Raw genomic sequence first — 18761 nt, forward strand, 5'->3', positions numbered from 1 at the left:
AGGAACTACCAAAAGTCCAGTGTTTTGTGACCTTAGGGTGCGTGATGGGTTGTAGCGTGGTAGAAGGCTAGTTAGGTACGCAGGAGCTAAACCATTTAGGGCCTTATAGGTAAGTAATGATAATTTGTAACTGATACGGAACTTAATAGGTAGCCAGTGCAGAGACTGTAAAATTGGGGTAATATGATCATATTTTCTTGACCTGGTAAGGACTCTAGTTGCTGCATTTTGGACTACCTGTAGCTTGTTTATTGACGAAGCAGGACAACCACCTAGAAGTGCATTACAATAGTCCAGTCTAGAGGTCATGAATGCATGAACTAACTTTTCTGCATCAGAAACAGTTAACATGTTTCGTAGCTTGGCAATGTTTCTAAGATGGAAGAATGCGGTTTTTGTAACATTGGAAATATGATTTTCAAAAGACAAATTGCTGTCCAATATAACACCCAGATTTCTGACTGTAGAGGAAGTAACAGTACATCCGTCTAGTTGCAGATTGTAATCTACAAGATTCTGTGTGGTGTTTTTTGGTCCAATAATTAATATCTCTGTCTTATCCGAATTTAATTGGAGAAAATTATTTGTCATCCAATCTTTTACATTTTTAACACACTCTGTTAGCTTAGATAATTGGGAAGTTTCATCTGGTCTTGTTGAGATATATAGCTGAGTATCATCAGCATAACAGTGGAAGCTAATTCCGTATTTTCTAATAATATTACCAAGGGGCAACATGTATATTGAAAATAGAAGGGGACCTAGGACGGATCCTTGTGGCACTCCATACTTTACTGATGACAAATGAGATGACACCCCATTTAAGTAAACAAAATGGTAGCGATCGGACAGGTAGGATCTAAACCATCTTAGAGCCTGCCCTTGAATACCTGTATAGTTTTGTAATCGATCTATGAGTATGTCATGATCTATGGTGTCGAACGCAGCACTAAGATCAAGTAAGACTAGAAATGAGATGCAGCCTTGATCTGACGCAAGAAGCAGGTCATTTGTAATTTTAACAAGTGCAGTTTCTGTGCTATGGTGGGGCCTAAAACCTGACTGAAATTCTTCATACAGATCATTTTTATGCAGGAAGGTGCTCAATTGAGCAGACACAACTTTTTCTAAAATTTTAGACATAAATGGAAGATTTGAAATAGGCCTATAATTTGCCAGTACACTAGGATCTAGTTTTGGTTTCTTAATAAGAGGCTTGATAACCGCCAGCTTGAATGGTTTTGGGACGTGACCTAAAGATAACGACAAGTTAATGATATTGAGAAGCGGTTCTTCGGCTACAGGTAGTACCATCAAGGAACTACAGCGATTCCTGGGCTTCGCAAACTTCTACAGACGATTCATTCAGAACTTTAGTACCATGACCAGTCCTCTAACCAACCTCCTTCGTCAGAAGCCCAAGTCCCTGTCTTGGACTCCAGCCGCCACCGAAGCCTTCCAGGCCCTGAAGCTGGCCTTTACGACCGCCCCACTCCTCGTGCATCCTAACCCAGATTTACCATTCGTCGTGGAGGTGGACGCCTCTACCACCGGAGTGGGTGCGGTCCTGTCACAGCAGCAGGGGACGCCCAGCCGCCTCCATCCATGTGCCGCCTTCTCCAGGAAGCTCAACCCGGCGGAGGTGAACTACAACATTGGCAACAGGGAGCTACTTGCCATCAAGCTTGCCCTGGAGGAGTGGAGACATTGGCTGGAGGGAGCCAAACACCCCTTTCAAGTTCTCACTGACCATAAAAACCTGGAATACCTTAGGGCAGCCTAGAGACTTATGTCATCTCTGTTCAATTAAATAGTGTCTGTGCATTTATTTGCAATCAAGTCAACGATATCGCTGTAGATGAAGTGTCCCCAACTAAGCAAGCCAGAGGCAACAGCGGCAAGGAACCGAAACTCCATCGGTGACAGAATGGAGAAAAAAACCTTGGGAGAAACCAGGCTCAGTTGGGGGGCCAGTTCTCCTCTGACTAGACGAAACCAGTAGTTCAATTCCAGGTTGCAGCAAAGTCAGATTGTGCAGAAGAATCATCGGTTTCCTGTGGTCTTGTCCTGGTGCTCTTTTGAGACAAGGTCTTTACAGGGGATCTGTATCTGGGGCTCTAGTTGTCCTGGTCTCCGCTGTCTTTCAGGGATGTAGAGGTCCTTTCTAGGTGCTGATCCAGCATCTGGTCTGGATACATACTGGATCCGGGTGACTGCAGTGACCCTCTGATCTGGACACAGACTGGATCTGGTGGCCACAGTGACCTCGGAACAAAAGAGAAACAGACAAATATTAGCGTAGATGCCATTCTTCTAATGATGTAGCAAGTACATAGGGTGTTATGGAAAGTGTTTCCGGTTCCGGTTTACCTAATTAATGCAGCCTAAAAATCCTTTAACGGATTTGGATAATAAAAGCATATTAGTATGTTATGTGTATGCCAGGTTAAAGAGATGGGTCTTTAATTTAGATTTAAACTGCAAGAGTGTGTCTGCCTCCCGAACAATGTTAGGTAGGTTATTCCAGAGTTTAGGCGCCAAATAGGAAAAGGATCTGCCGCCCGCAGTTGATTTTGATATTCTAGGTATTATCAAATTGCCTGAGTTTTGAGAACGTAGCGGACGTAGAGGATTATAATGTAAAAGGAGCTCATTCAAATACTGAGGTGCTAAACTATTCAGGGCTTTATAGGTAATAAGCAATATTTTAAAATCTATACGATGCTTGATAGGGAGCCAGTGCAGTGTTGACAGGACCGGGCTAATATGGTCATACTTCCTGGTTCTAGTAAGAACTCTTGCTGCTGCATTTTGGACTAGCTGTAGTTTGTTTACTAAGCGTGCAGAACAACCACCCAATAAAGCATTACAATAATCTAACCTTGAGGTCATAAAAGCATGGATTAACATTTCTGCATTTGACATTGAGAGCATAGGCCGTAATTTAGATATATTTTTGAGATGGAAAAATGCAGTTTTACAAATGCTAGAAACGTGGCTTTCTAAGGAAAGATTGCGATCAAATAGCACACCTAGGTTCCTAACTGATGACGAAGAATTGACAGAGCAACCATCAAGTCTTAGACAGTGTTCTAGGTTATTACAAGCGGAGTTTTTAGGTCCTATAATTAACACCATGTTTCCTGATGATATCTCCCAAGGGTAACATATAGAGCGTGAAGAGTAGCGGCCCTAGTACTGAGCCTTGAGGTACTCCATACTGCACTTGTGATCGATAGGATACATCTTCATTCACTGCTACGAACTGATGGCGGTCATATAAGTATGATTTAAACCATGCTAATGCACTTCCACTGATGCCAACAAAGTGTTCAAGTCTATGCAAAAGAATTTTATGGTCAATTGTGTCAAACGCAGCACTAATGGCGCGTTTCCACCGAGTGGTACGGTACGGTACGGTACGGGTCGGTACGGGTCGGGTCTGTTAACCATGATTTGGCTAGCGTTTCCACCGCCAGCAGTACCCTTACTTGATAGGCGCGGTGTATTCCAGAAAGTAGTGATAACGTCACTTGATAGGCGTGGTGTATGACGGAAAGTAGCTTGACGTCATTCGATCGCGCGGGAAGAGGAAAGTTCACCGCAAACAACAATGGAGGACATACAGCAGATCCTATTCTTGCTTCTCGGTGTGTGGCTGTTTATCTCAAGGAAGAGACAATATTTGTTTGAGCAAAAGCTTCATGCTGTAAGGAAAAACACAGCGGAAAAAACAGGGGAATTTGGGAAATTTTAAGGAGCTGGGACGAGACAGACAACCGCGCGAGTAAAGACAAGGCAAGACAAACACGACGGCGCAGGCGGGTAAGCTTGAGCTAAGCTAACTTTTTTATGTCATGTATTAATGTATTTCGTCTTATGTGCTAACTAAGCAATATTGTTATAGATTAAATAACCCTACACTGAATAAATAAGTACAATAAGCCCTGCCTGTGAAACCAGATTTTAACTGTGCCAACTGTAAACTACAGTCTATTCATTAAGCACTATGAAGGTTACTTTTTAAGATCATTAAACTTTTACATGAATCTGTTGATGCCTATATTATTACAAGTGCAATACTAGTTGTGGTTAATGATAGATTAGAAGTATAATTTTGAGAAAATAGTTATATCTGTAAGCTATTTTTTCTTTGTGCTTTAATGACACCAAAGTTCCCTCTCTGGTGCAGTATATTAGATATTTTAACAAATTTATATATTCTATCGTGTCCAAGGGTAACTCTTACAATGTTTATAATACTTTATATAATACTTTATGTATTTTTTCATCCGGCGTATGATAGTTGCACTTTTAATTAAATGACCCACCATCACTGCGACATTGTATTAATCTTAACTTTTTTGTTTGTTTGTTTTCTAGATACTCAATCTGGTGCAAAATCAGCGCCGCAGACCAACCGTTTGGACTTTCAGCCGCTCAAATGACTGGTGGGATGTGATCGTTCCAGGATTCACACACACACAGTGGTTGAACAACTTCAGGATGTCTGAAGAAACATTTATATTCCTTTGTGCCATGGTGCATCCAGCAATGGAAAAGCAGGACACAAACTACAGAGAGTGTGTTCCCCTTAAGAAAAGAGTTGCCATTGCACTATGGAAGCTTGCAACCAATAGCGACTACAGAAGTATTGGCCATCTTTTTGGTGTCAGCAGAACAACAGTGTGTCGGTGCGTCCAGGAATTCTGCAAGGCCGCTAGCATGTTGTTAGTTCCAGAACAGATATGTTTCCCTGACCAGCAGAAGTTCAAAGAGATGGCAGCCTACTTTGAGAACCGGTGGGGGCTTCCACAGTGTGTTGGTGCCATTGATGGGTCACACATACCCATAATAGCCCCAAAGGAGTACCACTGCGATTACTTTAATAGAAAAGGCTGGCATTCCATCATCCTGCAAGGAGTAGTTGACGGAAAAGGACTATTTTGGAGTGCATATGCAGGAATGGCTGGAAGTTTGCATGATGCTCGGGTTCTGAGACTATCTACATTCTGGGAGTTGGTCGAGCATGGAAGCCTCTACCCAGCTTGCACCAGGAACATCAGTGGGGTGAATGCTGGCTTTTATGTGCTAGGAGACTCTGCCTACCCTTTGCAGAATTGGCTCCTAAAACCATTCTCTGACAATGGCCGGCTGACAGCAGAACAACTGACCTACAACAAAAAAGTGTGCAGGGCTCGGGTGGTGGTAGAAAATGCTTTTGGGAGACTCAAAGGAAGGTGGCGGTGCCTTATGAAGAGGAATGACAGCGACATTGAACTGGTGAAGTCCATGGTGTTGACTTGTTGTGCTCTGCACAATCTTTGTGAAAGGCATGGAGAGGATTACCAGCACGAATGGGATACACCTGTTGCTGCAGAGCCTGTGGTGCCACTGGCACAGGGTGCAGAGGAGGAGGGCAGGGATGTACGCGAGGGTCTGATGCGTTATTTGAACAGTTAAATCTGTTGTACAGATAGCAAAGGCACACCTGTGTAAACGCTAAGTTTTGATTTTATGGACATGAATAAATCCTTTTTACTTTTACCCTGCCTCTTCATATTTTGTGAAATATTTTTGCCGCTGCCTCTTATGTAGATGGTGTTTAAACATGAGGTATAATTCATTTTGGGTAACTATATCAAATGGCCAATCTGGTAACGCTTAAGATAATACTGCGCAAGTACACCTAATTTACAGCATACCTTTTGGTAATTATAGAGTGTGTACATGTAATTATAGGGGAACAATTTATAATATTTGGTGAATAAAGGAGTAACAACCATGAAAAATACAAATAAAATGCAGTATTTCATAACTAAGCTACCCAACTAAGGGCTAATTATTTTAATATTACATGGTATGTAGCTTATGACCTATTATGCTAAAAAACATGGAAAATTACAAATAATTTATGCAGTAATTCATGATTACAGCCCGGAAAGTACTGCGTAAGTACACCGAATTTACAGCGTACCTTTCTGTAATTATTGTACATACTTTATAAGTACACGTGTAATTATAAGGGAACAATTTATAATATTTATAATATTAATTTATAATATTTGGGGTAAAGGACTTATTACTCTGCAATACCTATGACTGTAAAAATAAATAAATTCAGATTTTGTTTGCAATAAATGTAAAGTAACACATTGCTAACTAATTTGTATTTAAGGCAAGCATAATCTCCCAAATGGCCATTATGGCCAAGGTAGCAAACAATAGATGTCATTGACACCAGATGACAGGAACATTAATAAAACGACCTCAATTTATAGAATGGGTAAGGGAGGAATTGTGTGAGATGGCCATTGAACACAGGACACATGAGGTAATGAAAAAGTACTTTAATTTAAAAAGTCAAACAAATGCTATTGACAAAAAAATGAGCTGTGCGACAGAAAAAAGGTTTTGTAAACAAGTGCAAACAAAAATTAAAAGTGCAAACAAAGTAAACGAGTGCAAACAAAAAACTAAATAAGTCCAAAAAAATTAAACAAGTCCAAAAAAGTAAACAAGTCTAAAGTGCTGTGTGCAAAAGAGCACAAGTGGCTGGATCATGGCACAGGGTTGGGGCGACTACTCAACGCCTGCACCAGCTGACTGAGCGTGCCGAGGAAGGCCTGATTGAAGCTTGCAGACTGCTCCATGTGTTGGCGAGTTAGTTCAGCCTCATGCCGCCTTGCCTCACGTGCATCCTCCAGCATAAGTTCGAAGCGCCGGTCACGGCGTTCCTCCATCCTCTCCAACCACTCCTGCTGCTTCTCATCAGCTGCCTGCATCTCAACCAGGGCCGCATGAACATCCTGTTGCCCCCTTTTCCTCTTGCCTGGAATGCAAAATAGACAGGAATGTTGGTTTGTTTAGCGAAGCATTTTGATCCTTGTGATTTGAGCCAACCAATATTATGGGGAGATATCTACAGTACTACAATACAATGTCTAAATTGGACATGTATATATTAACATATGACGATAATGAACTCATGATACAATATTGCGATACTCCACGACATATGATAAAAGGTAAAAAAAAAAATTATTGTCGATTAAAATGAAAACTTGGATATTACATTGTGGGTTTAAATGGATAGGCTTGGACTTGGTGCTTGTAACCCAAGGACAATGGTGACACCAGAATAAAAATATTCATGATTCTGAAGCTGAAAATACTGAATTATTTTAGACGAATATTCTTAACGTTCTGGTAATAAGACATTTGCCATTATGAGGACCCACAAATATTCCCCCATTGCATTAGTATACATCATAAGCAACATTATATAGTAATTTAATGTAGTACTGACACTCTGAAAACATGAATTTTTTCTCACACAGTAATTTTTATTTTGGGAGAACTATCGATGATACATATTGTCAACATCCACAATACGTATTGTTGCGCTTTTGTATTGTGAAATATATTATGGCACGATATATTGTTACACCTCTAGTATATATTATTACAGTATTATACATTTCTTTTCACTCTGGTGTTCATGTCTTACCGATTGTAATACGCCGAGGTTCACTCGAAGTTGATGGAGCAGATTCTGGTGGTGGTGTCGGGGTTGATGTCCTGGCAGGCGAACTTGAGCTTTCAAGGGTGGAAATCTCATCAAGTGCCTGCATTTCCTCCTGACAGCTAGGATGCTCAACTGAAAATTTACAAAAGTCACGTTAATAACACAAACGGCAACAATGCGGTTGAGATAAATACAGAACATACAACGTAGTAGGACTGAGTGGGTAACCAAACAAAGCATTTTTACTTTGTATAATGTACATAAGTATTTTTTTTTCAAGTATCTATAATTTTATAAGAGTAACTTTTATTGCACTACATTCCAAAGCATAATATTGTACTTTTTACCCCACAACATTACTGTACTGTTTAAGCCTATTGAATGTGGACATTTTCACCTTGCTCTGATATTTCATAATAATTTTCAGACGGAGTTCTTACTCTTTCCTTAAGCTATATCATTGGACCCATCTCTCTTTAATATATATTTAGTAGAATATGTTTAGTAATAAAACAGTTGTATTTTATTAGGGTATCTGTAGGCTACAAGTAACGTTACTGGACATGTACTCCGTCCACCACAGGCTAATAAACTAACGTTAGCGTTTTGCTAGCTTGCAAATGATCGGTTGATACCACACTGGCTGGCTGACAGACAAACAACAGACTTGCACAAAAGTTGTGCATTGAACGTAAGCTTTCCCGTGATCGATGTATACTAACGTTATATTTCACAATTACAAACTTACCGGGAGGCTCCATCATCGACTCCAGCAACGAGGTAGCTGTATCGATGCCTCCTTCTCGTCCCAAACTCGCCGGTCTGTGCCCGTAGATGGCATCCATCATTTCTAGCCACTTTCAATTTTTTCTGTGAACACCACTCCGGCTGTTGTGGTCTTTCACCTTACGATAGTCACTCCGCAGTTTCTTGCATTTAATGCGGCACTGCTCGGACGTCCGCTGGTAACCCTCGACAGCCATCCTCTCAGAAACATGCTGAAAAACCTTTTCGTTTCTCACCATGCCATCGAGTTCCCTTTGCACCCTTTCTTCACCGATGATACCCAAGAAGGTCTGCACCTCCTGGGTCGACCACGGTAAAGTTATGCTGCGCGGCGACATTGTTGCGACGTTGTTGTAATTTAAAAATGGCGCCTCGTGTGTTGTGTCTTTCCCCTTGCGGCACGCGCAAATGACGATTCTCTGTCAACCAATCAACGTTCTGCAGTGAGTCTAGCTCCACCCTTTAGTACCGTTCCACTGTGCTAGGTACCCCAACGGAAGGGTACCCAAAAAGTGGTACGGTACGGTTCGGCTTTTTGGTACCATTCTCAACTTTTGGCAGTGGAAACGCAAATAAAAGGGTACCGACCCGACCCGTACCGTACCGTACCACTCGATGGAAACGCACCATAAGATCCAATAAAACTAATAGAGAGATACAACCACGAACAGATGATAAGAGCAGATCATTTGTAACTCTAAGGAGAGCAGTCTCAGTACTATGATACGGTCTAAATCCTGACTGGAAATCCTCACATATACCATTTTTCTCTAAGAAGGAATATAATTGTGAGGATACCACCTTTTCTAGTATCTTGGACAGAAAAGGGAGATTCGAGATTGGTCTATAATTAACTAGTTCTTTGGGGTCAAGCTGTGGTTTTTTGATGAGAGGTTTAATAACAGCCAGTTTGAAGGTTTTGGGGACATATCCTAATGACAATGAGGAATTAATAATAGTCAGAAGAGGATCTATGACTTCTGGAAGCACCTCTATTAGGAGCTTAGATGGTATAGGGTCTAACATACATGTTGTTGGTTTAGATGATTTAACAAGTTTATACAATTCTTCCTCTCCTATAGTAGAGAATGAGTGGAACTGTTCCTCAGGGGGTCTATAGTGCACTGTGTGATATGATACTGTATCTGACAGCTGAATGGTTGCAATTTTATCTCTAATAGTATCGATTTTAGAAGTAAAGTAGTTCATAAAGTCATTACTGCTGTAATGTTGGGAAATGTCAACACTTGTTGAGGCTTTATTTTTCGTTAATTTAGCCACTGTATTGAATAAATACCTGGGGTTATGTTTGTTTTCTTCTAAAAGAGAAGAAAAGTAATCGGATCTAGCAGTTTTTAATGCTTTTCTGTAGGATATGTTACTTTCCCGCCAAGCAATACGAAATACCTCTAGTTTTGTTTTCCTCCAGCTGCGCTCCATTTTTCGGGCTGCTCTCTTTAGGGTGCGAGTATGCTCATTATACCATGGTGTCAAACTGTTTTCCTTAACCTTCCTTAAGCGTAAAGGAGCAACTGTATTTAAAGTGCTAGAAAAGAGAGAGTCCATAGTTTCTGTTACATCATGAAGTTCTGAGGTTTTGGATATGCTAAGGAATTTGGATACATCAGGAAGATAACTTAAAAAGCAGTCTTTTGTGTTAGAAGTGATGGTTCTTCCATACTTGTAACAAGAAGTAGGATTTACAATTTTGGCTATATGAAGTTTGCACAGAACTAAATAATGATCTGAGATATCATCACTTGGCTGAATAATTTCAACACCATCAACATCAATTCCATGTGACAGTATTAAATCTAGAGTATGATTTCGACAATGAGTAGGTCCTGAAACGTGTTGTCTAACACCAATAGAGTTCAGAATGTCTATAAATGCTGATCCCAATGCATCGTTTTCATTATCAACATGGATATTAAAATCACCAACTATTAAGACTTTATCTGCAGCCAGAACTAACTCGGATGTAAAATCACCAAACTCTTTAATAAAGTCTGTATGGTGCCCTGGTGGCCTGTATACAGTAGCCAGTACAAACATAACAGAGGATTTATCATTAACATTTGTTTCTCTGGATAATGTTATATGAAGCACCATTACTTCAAACGAGTTATACTTGAAGCCTGCTCTCTGAGAGATCCTGAAAACGTTGTTATAAATTGAAGCAACACCTCCACCTTTGCCTTTTAGACGTGGCTCATGTTTATAACAGTAATCTTGGGGGGTGGACTCATTTAAAATAATGTAATCATCAGGTTTTAGCCAGGTTTTTGTCAAACAGAGTACATCTATATTATGATCAGTGATCATATTATTTACAAAAAGTGTTTTCGTAGAAAGGGATCTGATATTCAATAAGCCAAGCTCCATCATTTGTTTATCCATATTGCTTCTGTTTTTTATTTGTTTAACCTCAATTAAATTGTTAATCTTAACTTGGTTTGGACGTTTTTTGTTTTTTCTAGTTCGGGGAACAGACACAGTCTCTATAGTGTGATATCTAGGTGAAAAAGTCTCTATGTGCTGAGAATTAACTGACCTCTGTGACGGGAGGCGGCTAGCAGACGGTGGTCGGTTTAGCCAGTCTGTCTGCTTCCTGACCTGGGCCCCAGTTAGTCAAGTATAAACACAAAGACTATTTGCCAAATTTCTAGAGAGAAGAGTGGCGCCACCCCAGGAGGGATGAAGACCATCTCTTTTAAGCAGGTCAGGTCTGCCCCAAAAGCTTGTCCAATTGTCTATGAAACCTATGTTATTCTGTGGGCACCACTTAGACATCCAGCCATTGAGTGATGACAATCTGCTATGCATCTCATCACCACGGTAAGCAGGGAGGGGACCAGAGCATATTACAGTGTCTGACATCGTGCTTGCAAGTTCACACACCTCTTTAATGTTATTTTTAGTGATCTCCGACTGGCGAAGTCGAACATCATTAGCGCCGGCATGAATAACAATCTTACTGTATTTACGTTTAGCATTAGCCAGCACTTTTAAATTTGCCAAGATGTCAGGCGCTTTGGCTCCCGGTAAACATTTGACTATGGTGGCTGGTGTCTCTATATTCACGTTCCGTACAATAGAATCACCAATAACTAGAGCACTTTCAAAAAAATAACAATAACAAAGTTATTGTTGCCCCTATCACTTGGTCTGCCGAAACCCTACCTCCAGCCGAAACTCCTGCCAACGCTCCGCCGGGTTGCCAACCAGGTCACCAGTACATCCCCAGGACACGTCGCACTCCTCTCATCCACGCCACCCATACATCACTTGGCACTGGTCACCCGGGGGTCAATGAAACCCTCTTGTTGCTACGGGAACACTTCTGGTGGCCCAACATGGCCTCGGATGTCAGAAGGTACGTGAGTGGATGTAACAGCTGCGCCATGTCCAAGAGTCCTCGCCATCTACCATCTGGCAAACTCCATCCTCTGCCCGTCCCCAACCGCCCTCCTTCCCGGCACGGATCCCAGCACCCATGCGCTCCTTACTTCCCGCTCCTCTGCTTGTGTCCATTTAATAAACTACATCTTTCATCTGTTACTCCTCTGTCTCCGAGTGATCCGTAACAACATCATATGATTACAAGTTTTAATAGCTTGAAAGATACATTTTACAGATGCATGAATATGTTCATTACATATGCGACAGTTAATCGAGAGCTTGTGACTAGCTCATCCCCAGAATACACAATAAAATCTCACTAAACCCTACACACTTAGTGAGCATGTACAACAAATGTCTGACACAATCCTGCCGACTATAAACACCTAACTGGTGGTCCACCCCACTGTGTGAACTTGCTATTCATCACTCTTTTAACAGAACATCTCAGAGGTGTTAACTTTATCTCTGGCAGCCATATTGTGCCAATACAAAGGAAAGATATATGTCTGAAATTGAGAGAAACGGGATCTGCAGACAGAAATGTTACAAACATGATCATTGTAGTCTAATTCATGTGTCAATGAGATACAGATATTATTGTTTGGATAGAATAGTGATTTTAAAACATTTTGGATTATTAAAATAGAGAATTTGTGTAAATATGGTTTTCTATCATTATTGTATTTTTTTTTAGTCTCTGTTTAGATTGGATAATGGATAAAAAAAGACCATAGTCTCCCTTTGTTTTGATTTTTTTTTTTTTTTTTTTGACACCAACAATATGTACTGTACTAAAATTACCAAACCAAACTATCTATCTAACATGCAAATCAGCTTATTCACCCTGGACAATCGAGTTAAGGACAAGGAAGTTCAAGTACCAGTAGATGATCTTAGGCCTTGTCTATCCCTGATCCAGCACACATTGTTCAGTTCATCATATAAATTACATTCTATTCTCCTAGGAACTAACAATGACATAATGCCTAATGCCAACCCTTTAAGCCCTTTTTACCTTTCTAGTCTCTGGTTTCATCCAGAACCCGTCTTTCCCTTCTGCTGGTCTGTCCAGCATGAAAGCATGCTCAACAAGGATCTGAATTCACCAGCTTGATTATAGCTTTCTGGTCTGGCAAAACCACTTCTCTGGGTTTGTTAACCCAGACAAAGTCCTCTGATCCCCTGGCTCCACCTTGATCCTTCGATCCCTGGCTCCACCTGGTCTTCCATTCCCCTGGTTCCATTTTGGTCCCCAGTCTCACTGACTCGACCTCAGACTTCAGATCCTCCAGCTCCGCTTTGGTCTTTACTCTGGTTCTTCTTTCTTCTGGTTCTGCTGTGGTCCACTAGTCCTCTGGCTGCTCCCAATCTACTGTTCCTCTGGATTCTCCTTGGTCTTCACTGCCCTGGAGTGGATGTTTGTTCCCCTTTCTTGGCCCTGACCCTCCCCTCCCATCTATACATAAATGCACTCCATGAGTGATACATAATAATTGGGGAACAAATTATTTAAAAAAAGAATTACAGTACTCTGTACATGTTAATGGAATACAAAATAAAAATAAAATACAAACTCTGTAATATTATATAGTTTTTGTGTGGACATAAGAAATAACTAAGTTGCTGTTTCACTGATTGCTAGAACAATTACTGCTCTGCAATTGGGCTAGGGCTGTCTTTTGAATAAGTGATGGAGAGGATAGTTCAGATGAGTAATTACCAGATAAGAGGTATCATGATGTGAAAATATCAGTCAGAGTGGTGACTACAAAAGGACTCCCAATTTCATGTTTAAGAGGAGAACACAATGGCAAGCCATTCAGTGATAACACACCCCTCCAGCACAAATACACACACACACTTTCTTTTTTTTATATTTTACACCTCTCTGCTGGCCTTTCTTTCTTTCTTTCTTTCTTTCTTTCTCTTTCTTTCTTTGCATGCTTGTTTGCATTAGAGTTATTAATTATTAGTTATTGTTTAATATGAAGTAAATAATTATCATTTTGTTTTCATGAAAACAAAATCCTAACACATAACATATGTGACATATGCTATATAAATATGAATGCACAAGATTTCTCTCTTACCTGCAGTCGAGCAGCTCCTTCAGCTGAGTTCTCTGTGGACCGAACACGTCACCTGATGTCCTTTCTGACCATGCTGGGTCCCAGTCCTGACTGGAACGTGGGTCTGTCATCAGAGGACCTCTGCACCAGAGAGTGTGGCTGGGTCCAGAAGGTGGTTCAGGACCTCATTCCATGGGATGCGGGTACAGACAGCGGGGTCACTTATGAGGTGAGCACTCATATAGTGGGGTCCAAACATCCCTTCTAATTAGCATTTTTCTTATTTTATATAGAATTTGTCATTACAAATGGCATGATTGCTGGGGCAGCTGAACTTAGAAATAAAGATGAATATCAGATTTTTTATCATTTGGTATGTCCCAATTCTCCTGGCATGCAAGCTAGCATAAACCTAAAACAAAATCTATCTATCTATCTATCTATCTATCTATCTATCTATCTATCTATCTATCTATCTATCTATCTATCTATCTATCTATCTATCTATCTATCTATCTATCTATCTATCTATCATCTATCTATCTATCTATCTATCAGAGAAAGAGAGAGAGAGAGAGAGAGAGAGAGAGAGAGAGAGAGAGAGAGAGAGAATGTTTAGATATGAAGTACTTGCAGTGAAGTACTTTCCTCCTGAGGTCTTTGAATAATATAAGGTTGTGACTATAACACATTTGCTCAAAGTGAAACTCCACTAAATGAGTTCTCTCCGTGTTAATAATGGAACAAAATAAAAATGTGATAAAAAAGAAGAATGTTTTAATTTAGTCTACTGGAGACCATACAGTCATGACCATAGCTTGAGTCTGCCATCTACAAGTGTGTCAACGTTTGTTTTTAATTTGCTTTTTTTTTATTATTCATGTATCGAGAGGATACTATTTTTACTTGTAGATTGGTTGGGTGGTTAGAGGAATATTCTGTGTTAAATATACTTTAAGTTCTATAAACAGAATGTGAAACATTCTCATTTACCTCAGAAAATGAATGCATGTTTGTATGTATTCATTCTTTATTTATTTTTTTCCCAACTGTTCTAATGTGCTGTTAATAAATAAATAAACCAGGTGCTTGCCTTTAGCAGTGTCTGGTCCTAAAACAGCCTTGGATTTCGTACTTTTATTTTTCCGCATTTCATTAAGGAGAGGGTCCGTGTATATAATTTATATTGCTCCCCTGGTTGTGCATGTTATATACAAACTTTTTCAGCGATCTTGCTGCCATTGACTGTGGAGCTAATCTCTCTTTTTAGAAGCCTGAAGGCTTGCTATGGTGATCTCTTTGTTGTTTGAGGTGATTTTAAAATGTAAAAGTATGGAATAACCATATAGGAATTCTACTTTTTAGTGTTTATTATTTGACATCAGTTATAAAATAAGTGAAAATCATGTGGGTATTTAAATATTGTTTAAATACTGTTTTTTCTTCAGGTTTCTTTTCTTTTCTTTTTTTTAAAGAACAGTTCTACAAAACTTTCAGTTTTTTGGTTCGTTTAGCTTGAACATTCTGCCAAATGTGTTGTGTGTTCTGTGTAAGAAAAAAAGGGATGCAATGAGAAAGAGTAAATAACATAGTAAATGATTTGAACATTTGACATTTTGGTAAACTGGTTTATTTTTTTTTGTGCCGTAGTCACCCAACAAGCCTGCAACACCTCAGGAGAAAATTCGTCCCCTCACAAGTTTAGACCATCCACAGAGCCCTTTCTACGACCCAGAGGGTGGCGCAATCACTCCAGTGGCTAGAGTTGTCGTAGAAAGAATTGCTCGCAAGGTCTGTTTCTTTGCTTGTCTTAGAAAATAAAAATCCATTTAAAAAAGAAAATGTTCTCAGCTGTTGCGGTTTTAGCTTTTATTATTGTGCAAAACAGCTCTGCATTATTCATATCATAAAAGTCTATAAACTGAGAGCTAAAATAACTTGACAAAAACAGATTATGCATATTTATGAACCCAGCATGTCACAACAGTGTCCTGAAAGTATTGAAAGTCATGCATTCTCGATTGGGAGAGAGTTAATTACTGTATAAGAATTAGTAGGAACACTGGGAAAAAGTATAACCCATGTCAACATTTTTTTTTATTATCTCAAAGATGGTAATAGTGAATAAAAGGAAATTATTAAATGAGGGACATCATTTAAAGTCTGTTAGGAAGTTTAAGTTGTTTTCTGATTTCTTTAGGGTGAGCAGTGCAACATTGTGCCGGATAATGTGGACGACATTGTGGCTGACATTGCACAGGAGGAAAAAGAAGAAGGTTTGCATCTCTTTATCGACCTTGAGAGAGAGAGAAAGAGAGAGATTTAACTATTCAATATCCAGAGTAACTCTTCAGGTCCGACCAAGAGTAAACTGTATTCTTGTAAGGTTATGCTATGTTTGGGAGACATGAGGAAATTAATTACTGTATATTTTCATTAAGAATGAAATTTTAAACTCCATCATTTCATCCACACAGTAACTTGATTAATTCTGAGACTGTGCATTTAATTTTAATGTGCATTTAATTTAATCTCACTAGTTTCCAACTGACCTATGGTTAAGCTCTTCCACTCGAACTCAGACTAGACTTAAAAGATCCGAAGCTTGCATAGTTTTTATGGGGTTTATGCTTAAAAACTTGAAAAACAATATGCCTGTGGTACTTGAAACACTGATTCCAGGTATACTGAGAGGATGAGCAATGGAAATTATTTTATTATATTTCCTAAACCAAAACAAAACGGAGCAAAATGTCTGTAAGCATTCACGCCCCCCAATCCCAATGAAGACAAAAACTTTCATTTTCTGGTTGTCATACTCTCAGTGTTACAATTTTCATCTGCTCAAGCAGATCATTAATGTCATATTTTACTCCAGCAAGGTATCTCTGGCTAATGTTAAAGCTAGTGAGTCCATGCATGCTAACGTGCAAATCCAAATAGCGAACTGTTCTCACATCTTGTACAGTGAAGGGCAAAAACACAAACAAAGGTCTACATTTCACTATCTGTTGATATTAAAATGGTTAAATGTAAAATAATATAATCTTACCTTGCAGTACATGAACAATGTTTATCCAGGATTTTTTCATCTGCAATTGTGATGACCGTAACATGAGTGAGACTTCTCCTGATGCATTGTGATTTGTAAATCCTAGCTTCTAAAATGAAAACCCACAATATTTATTTTAAAATATTTTATATGCCTACAGGGCATATTTAAGTCCCACTTGAATGGTGGTCCTTCTGTGTTCAAAATGTATCAAAAATATATAGGGACAAGGTTTTCACACTGACAGCTTTCATTGTAAGACAGTTAGCAACTCCGAGGTCGCAACAGTAAATGAGGGGGGCGGGGCTTACTGATAGCTTGTTGTTCTTCAGGTTCTTCCAGAATATGTTAGATGAAAAATCACATTTGTATGATAGAACAGTTTAGGTGAACTCAATATAAACTTTCATAGCTCATGAGACTTAATGGAATTCTCAGTTATCTTTTATTAAAATCCCAAGCTTGGTCTCTGATGTTTCTTACATAATCCCTTCAGAGAAATAACAATTGTTACATACAAGAATACACAATAACCACAACAAAACTTGTTTCCTGTCAGATTAAAGTGATATTACATTAGGGCTTTACATTTTCTACAAAAGAGGTTTTAACAGTACAGAAGTTGTAACAGTGACAAAAAAAAATGTATGGCAGAATTATGCAGTGTTTCATTCCCTACATAGACAACCAGGGTTACATAAGAAACGATAAGTTGCCTTTAATACTGATGCAGTGCTGATAACCTATGAAATTCAACATCTTTTTGTGGCTATCAACAACATAATATGTTGAAGCAGAGCTCATTACATTTCTCGGTTGTATCAGGTGATATGGCCTTTGGAAAATGTAATGTAAAAGAGTTTATATTGAAGTACATCTCTTTAGGCAAAAGTTTAAGCAAAAGTTGATATTTGCTTTCCATTTAATCTCACAGATGTGTATTTGAAACAACAACAACAACAGCTAAAACGTTCCCAGTTTTCATTTTTTATTTTATTTTTTATTAAAATAATAATAATAATAATTCTGTCTTATGGGCACTCCCTTTATGAGATTCCATAATGCTTACAGTCAGAAATGTTCTTATTATGAGTATTTTCATCCTCCTACTTTTTCTTTTCTGTTTTGTAAGATGACACTCCAGAGACATGTATCTACTCCAACTGGTCTCCGTGGTCTGCATGCAGCTCCTCGACATGTGAGAAGGGAAAGAGGATGAGGCAGAGGATGCTGAAGGCACAGCTGGATCTCAGTGTGCCCTGTCCGCATACTCAAGACTTTGAGCCCTGCATGGGGCCCGGCTGCAGTGATGAGGGTCAGAATCAAACATACACAAAATCAGGAATTTAGTCCCCATAAGGAAAGGAACATGGAAGTTATTGTCATTCATATCGATATTATCTCTGATTAAAATGTACTGAAACAGCTGCGTACTAAGAGGCCATCTACACAAATCATCAGTCTACTATAGGTCTTTTTTCAGACTTCAGAATAATATTACTTGGCCACTGGTGCCACCTTGTGGTCATAAAATATAATGAAATTGCTAAAAATGCTTACAACTTTTAAAAATATTAGACCATTTTCATGGGACTTTCAAGGGTCTGGTATGAGTCCTGGCCAATGTCAAGAACAACAATATATAAAAATAATAATAATAATAATAATAAATAAAAAAAATGAATTATGTATTATAATCAGTTTATATATATATATATATATATATATATATATATATATATATATATATATATATATATATATATATTAGGGCCGGGACTCGATTAAAAAAATTTATCTAATTAATTAGAGGCTTTGTAATTAATTAATCGAAATGAATCGCATTTTAATCGCATATAAATATTTGACCTGAGAACAGTGAGAAGTAATTTTTTTTTCACATGGATTTATAGTATACCAT

General features: G+C 39.0%; 1 protein-coding gene across 1 annotated transcript in view; it reads left to right on the forward strand.

Moving 5' to 3' along the window:
- spon1a (spondin 1a) overlaps window positions 1-18761 on the forward strand; it is a 245139-nt gene that overhangs the window by 201189 nt on the left and 25189 nt on the right. Inside the window, exons 8-11 of the mRNA XM_059506198.1 lie at window positions 13816-14017; window positions 15439-15579; window positions 15989-16064; window positions 17973-18155. Coding sequence (XP_059362181.1) covers window positions 13816-14017; window positions 15439-15579; window positions 15989-16064; window positions 17973-18155 — 602 coding nt within the window. The remainder of the gene's footprint in view (window positions 1-13815; window positions 14018-15438; window positions 15580-15988; window positions 16065-17972; window positions 18156-18761) is intronic.

Source organism: Carassius carassius, chromosome 23 (assembly GCF_963082965.1).
Source record: "Carassius carassius chromosome 23, fCarCar2.1, whole genome shotgun sequence".
Taxonomy (NCBI): Eukaryota; Metazoa; Chordata; class Actinopteri; order Cypriniformes; family Cyprinidae; genus Carassius; species Carassius carassius.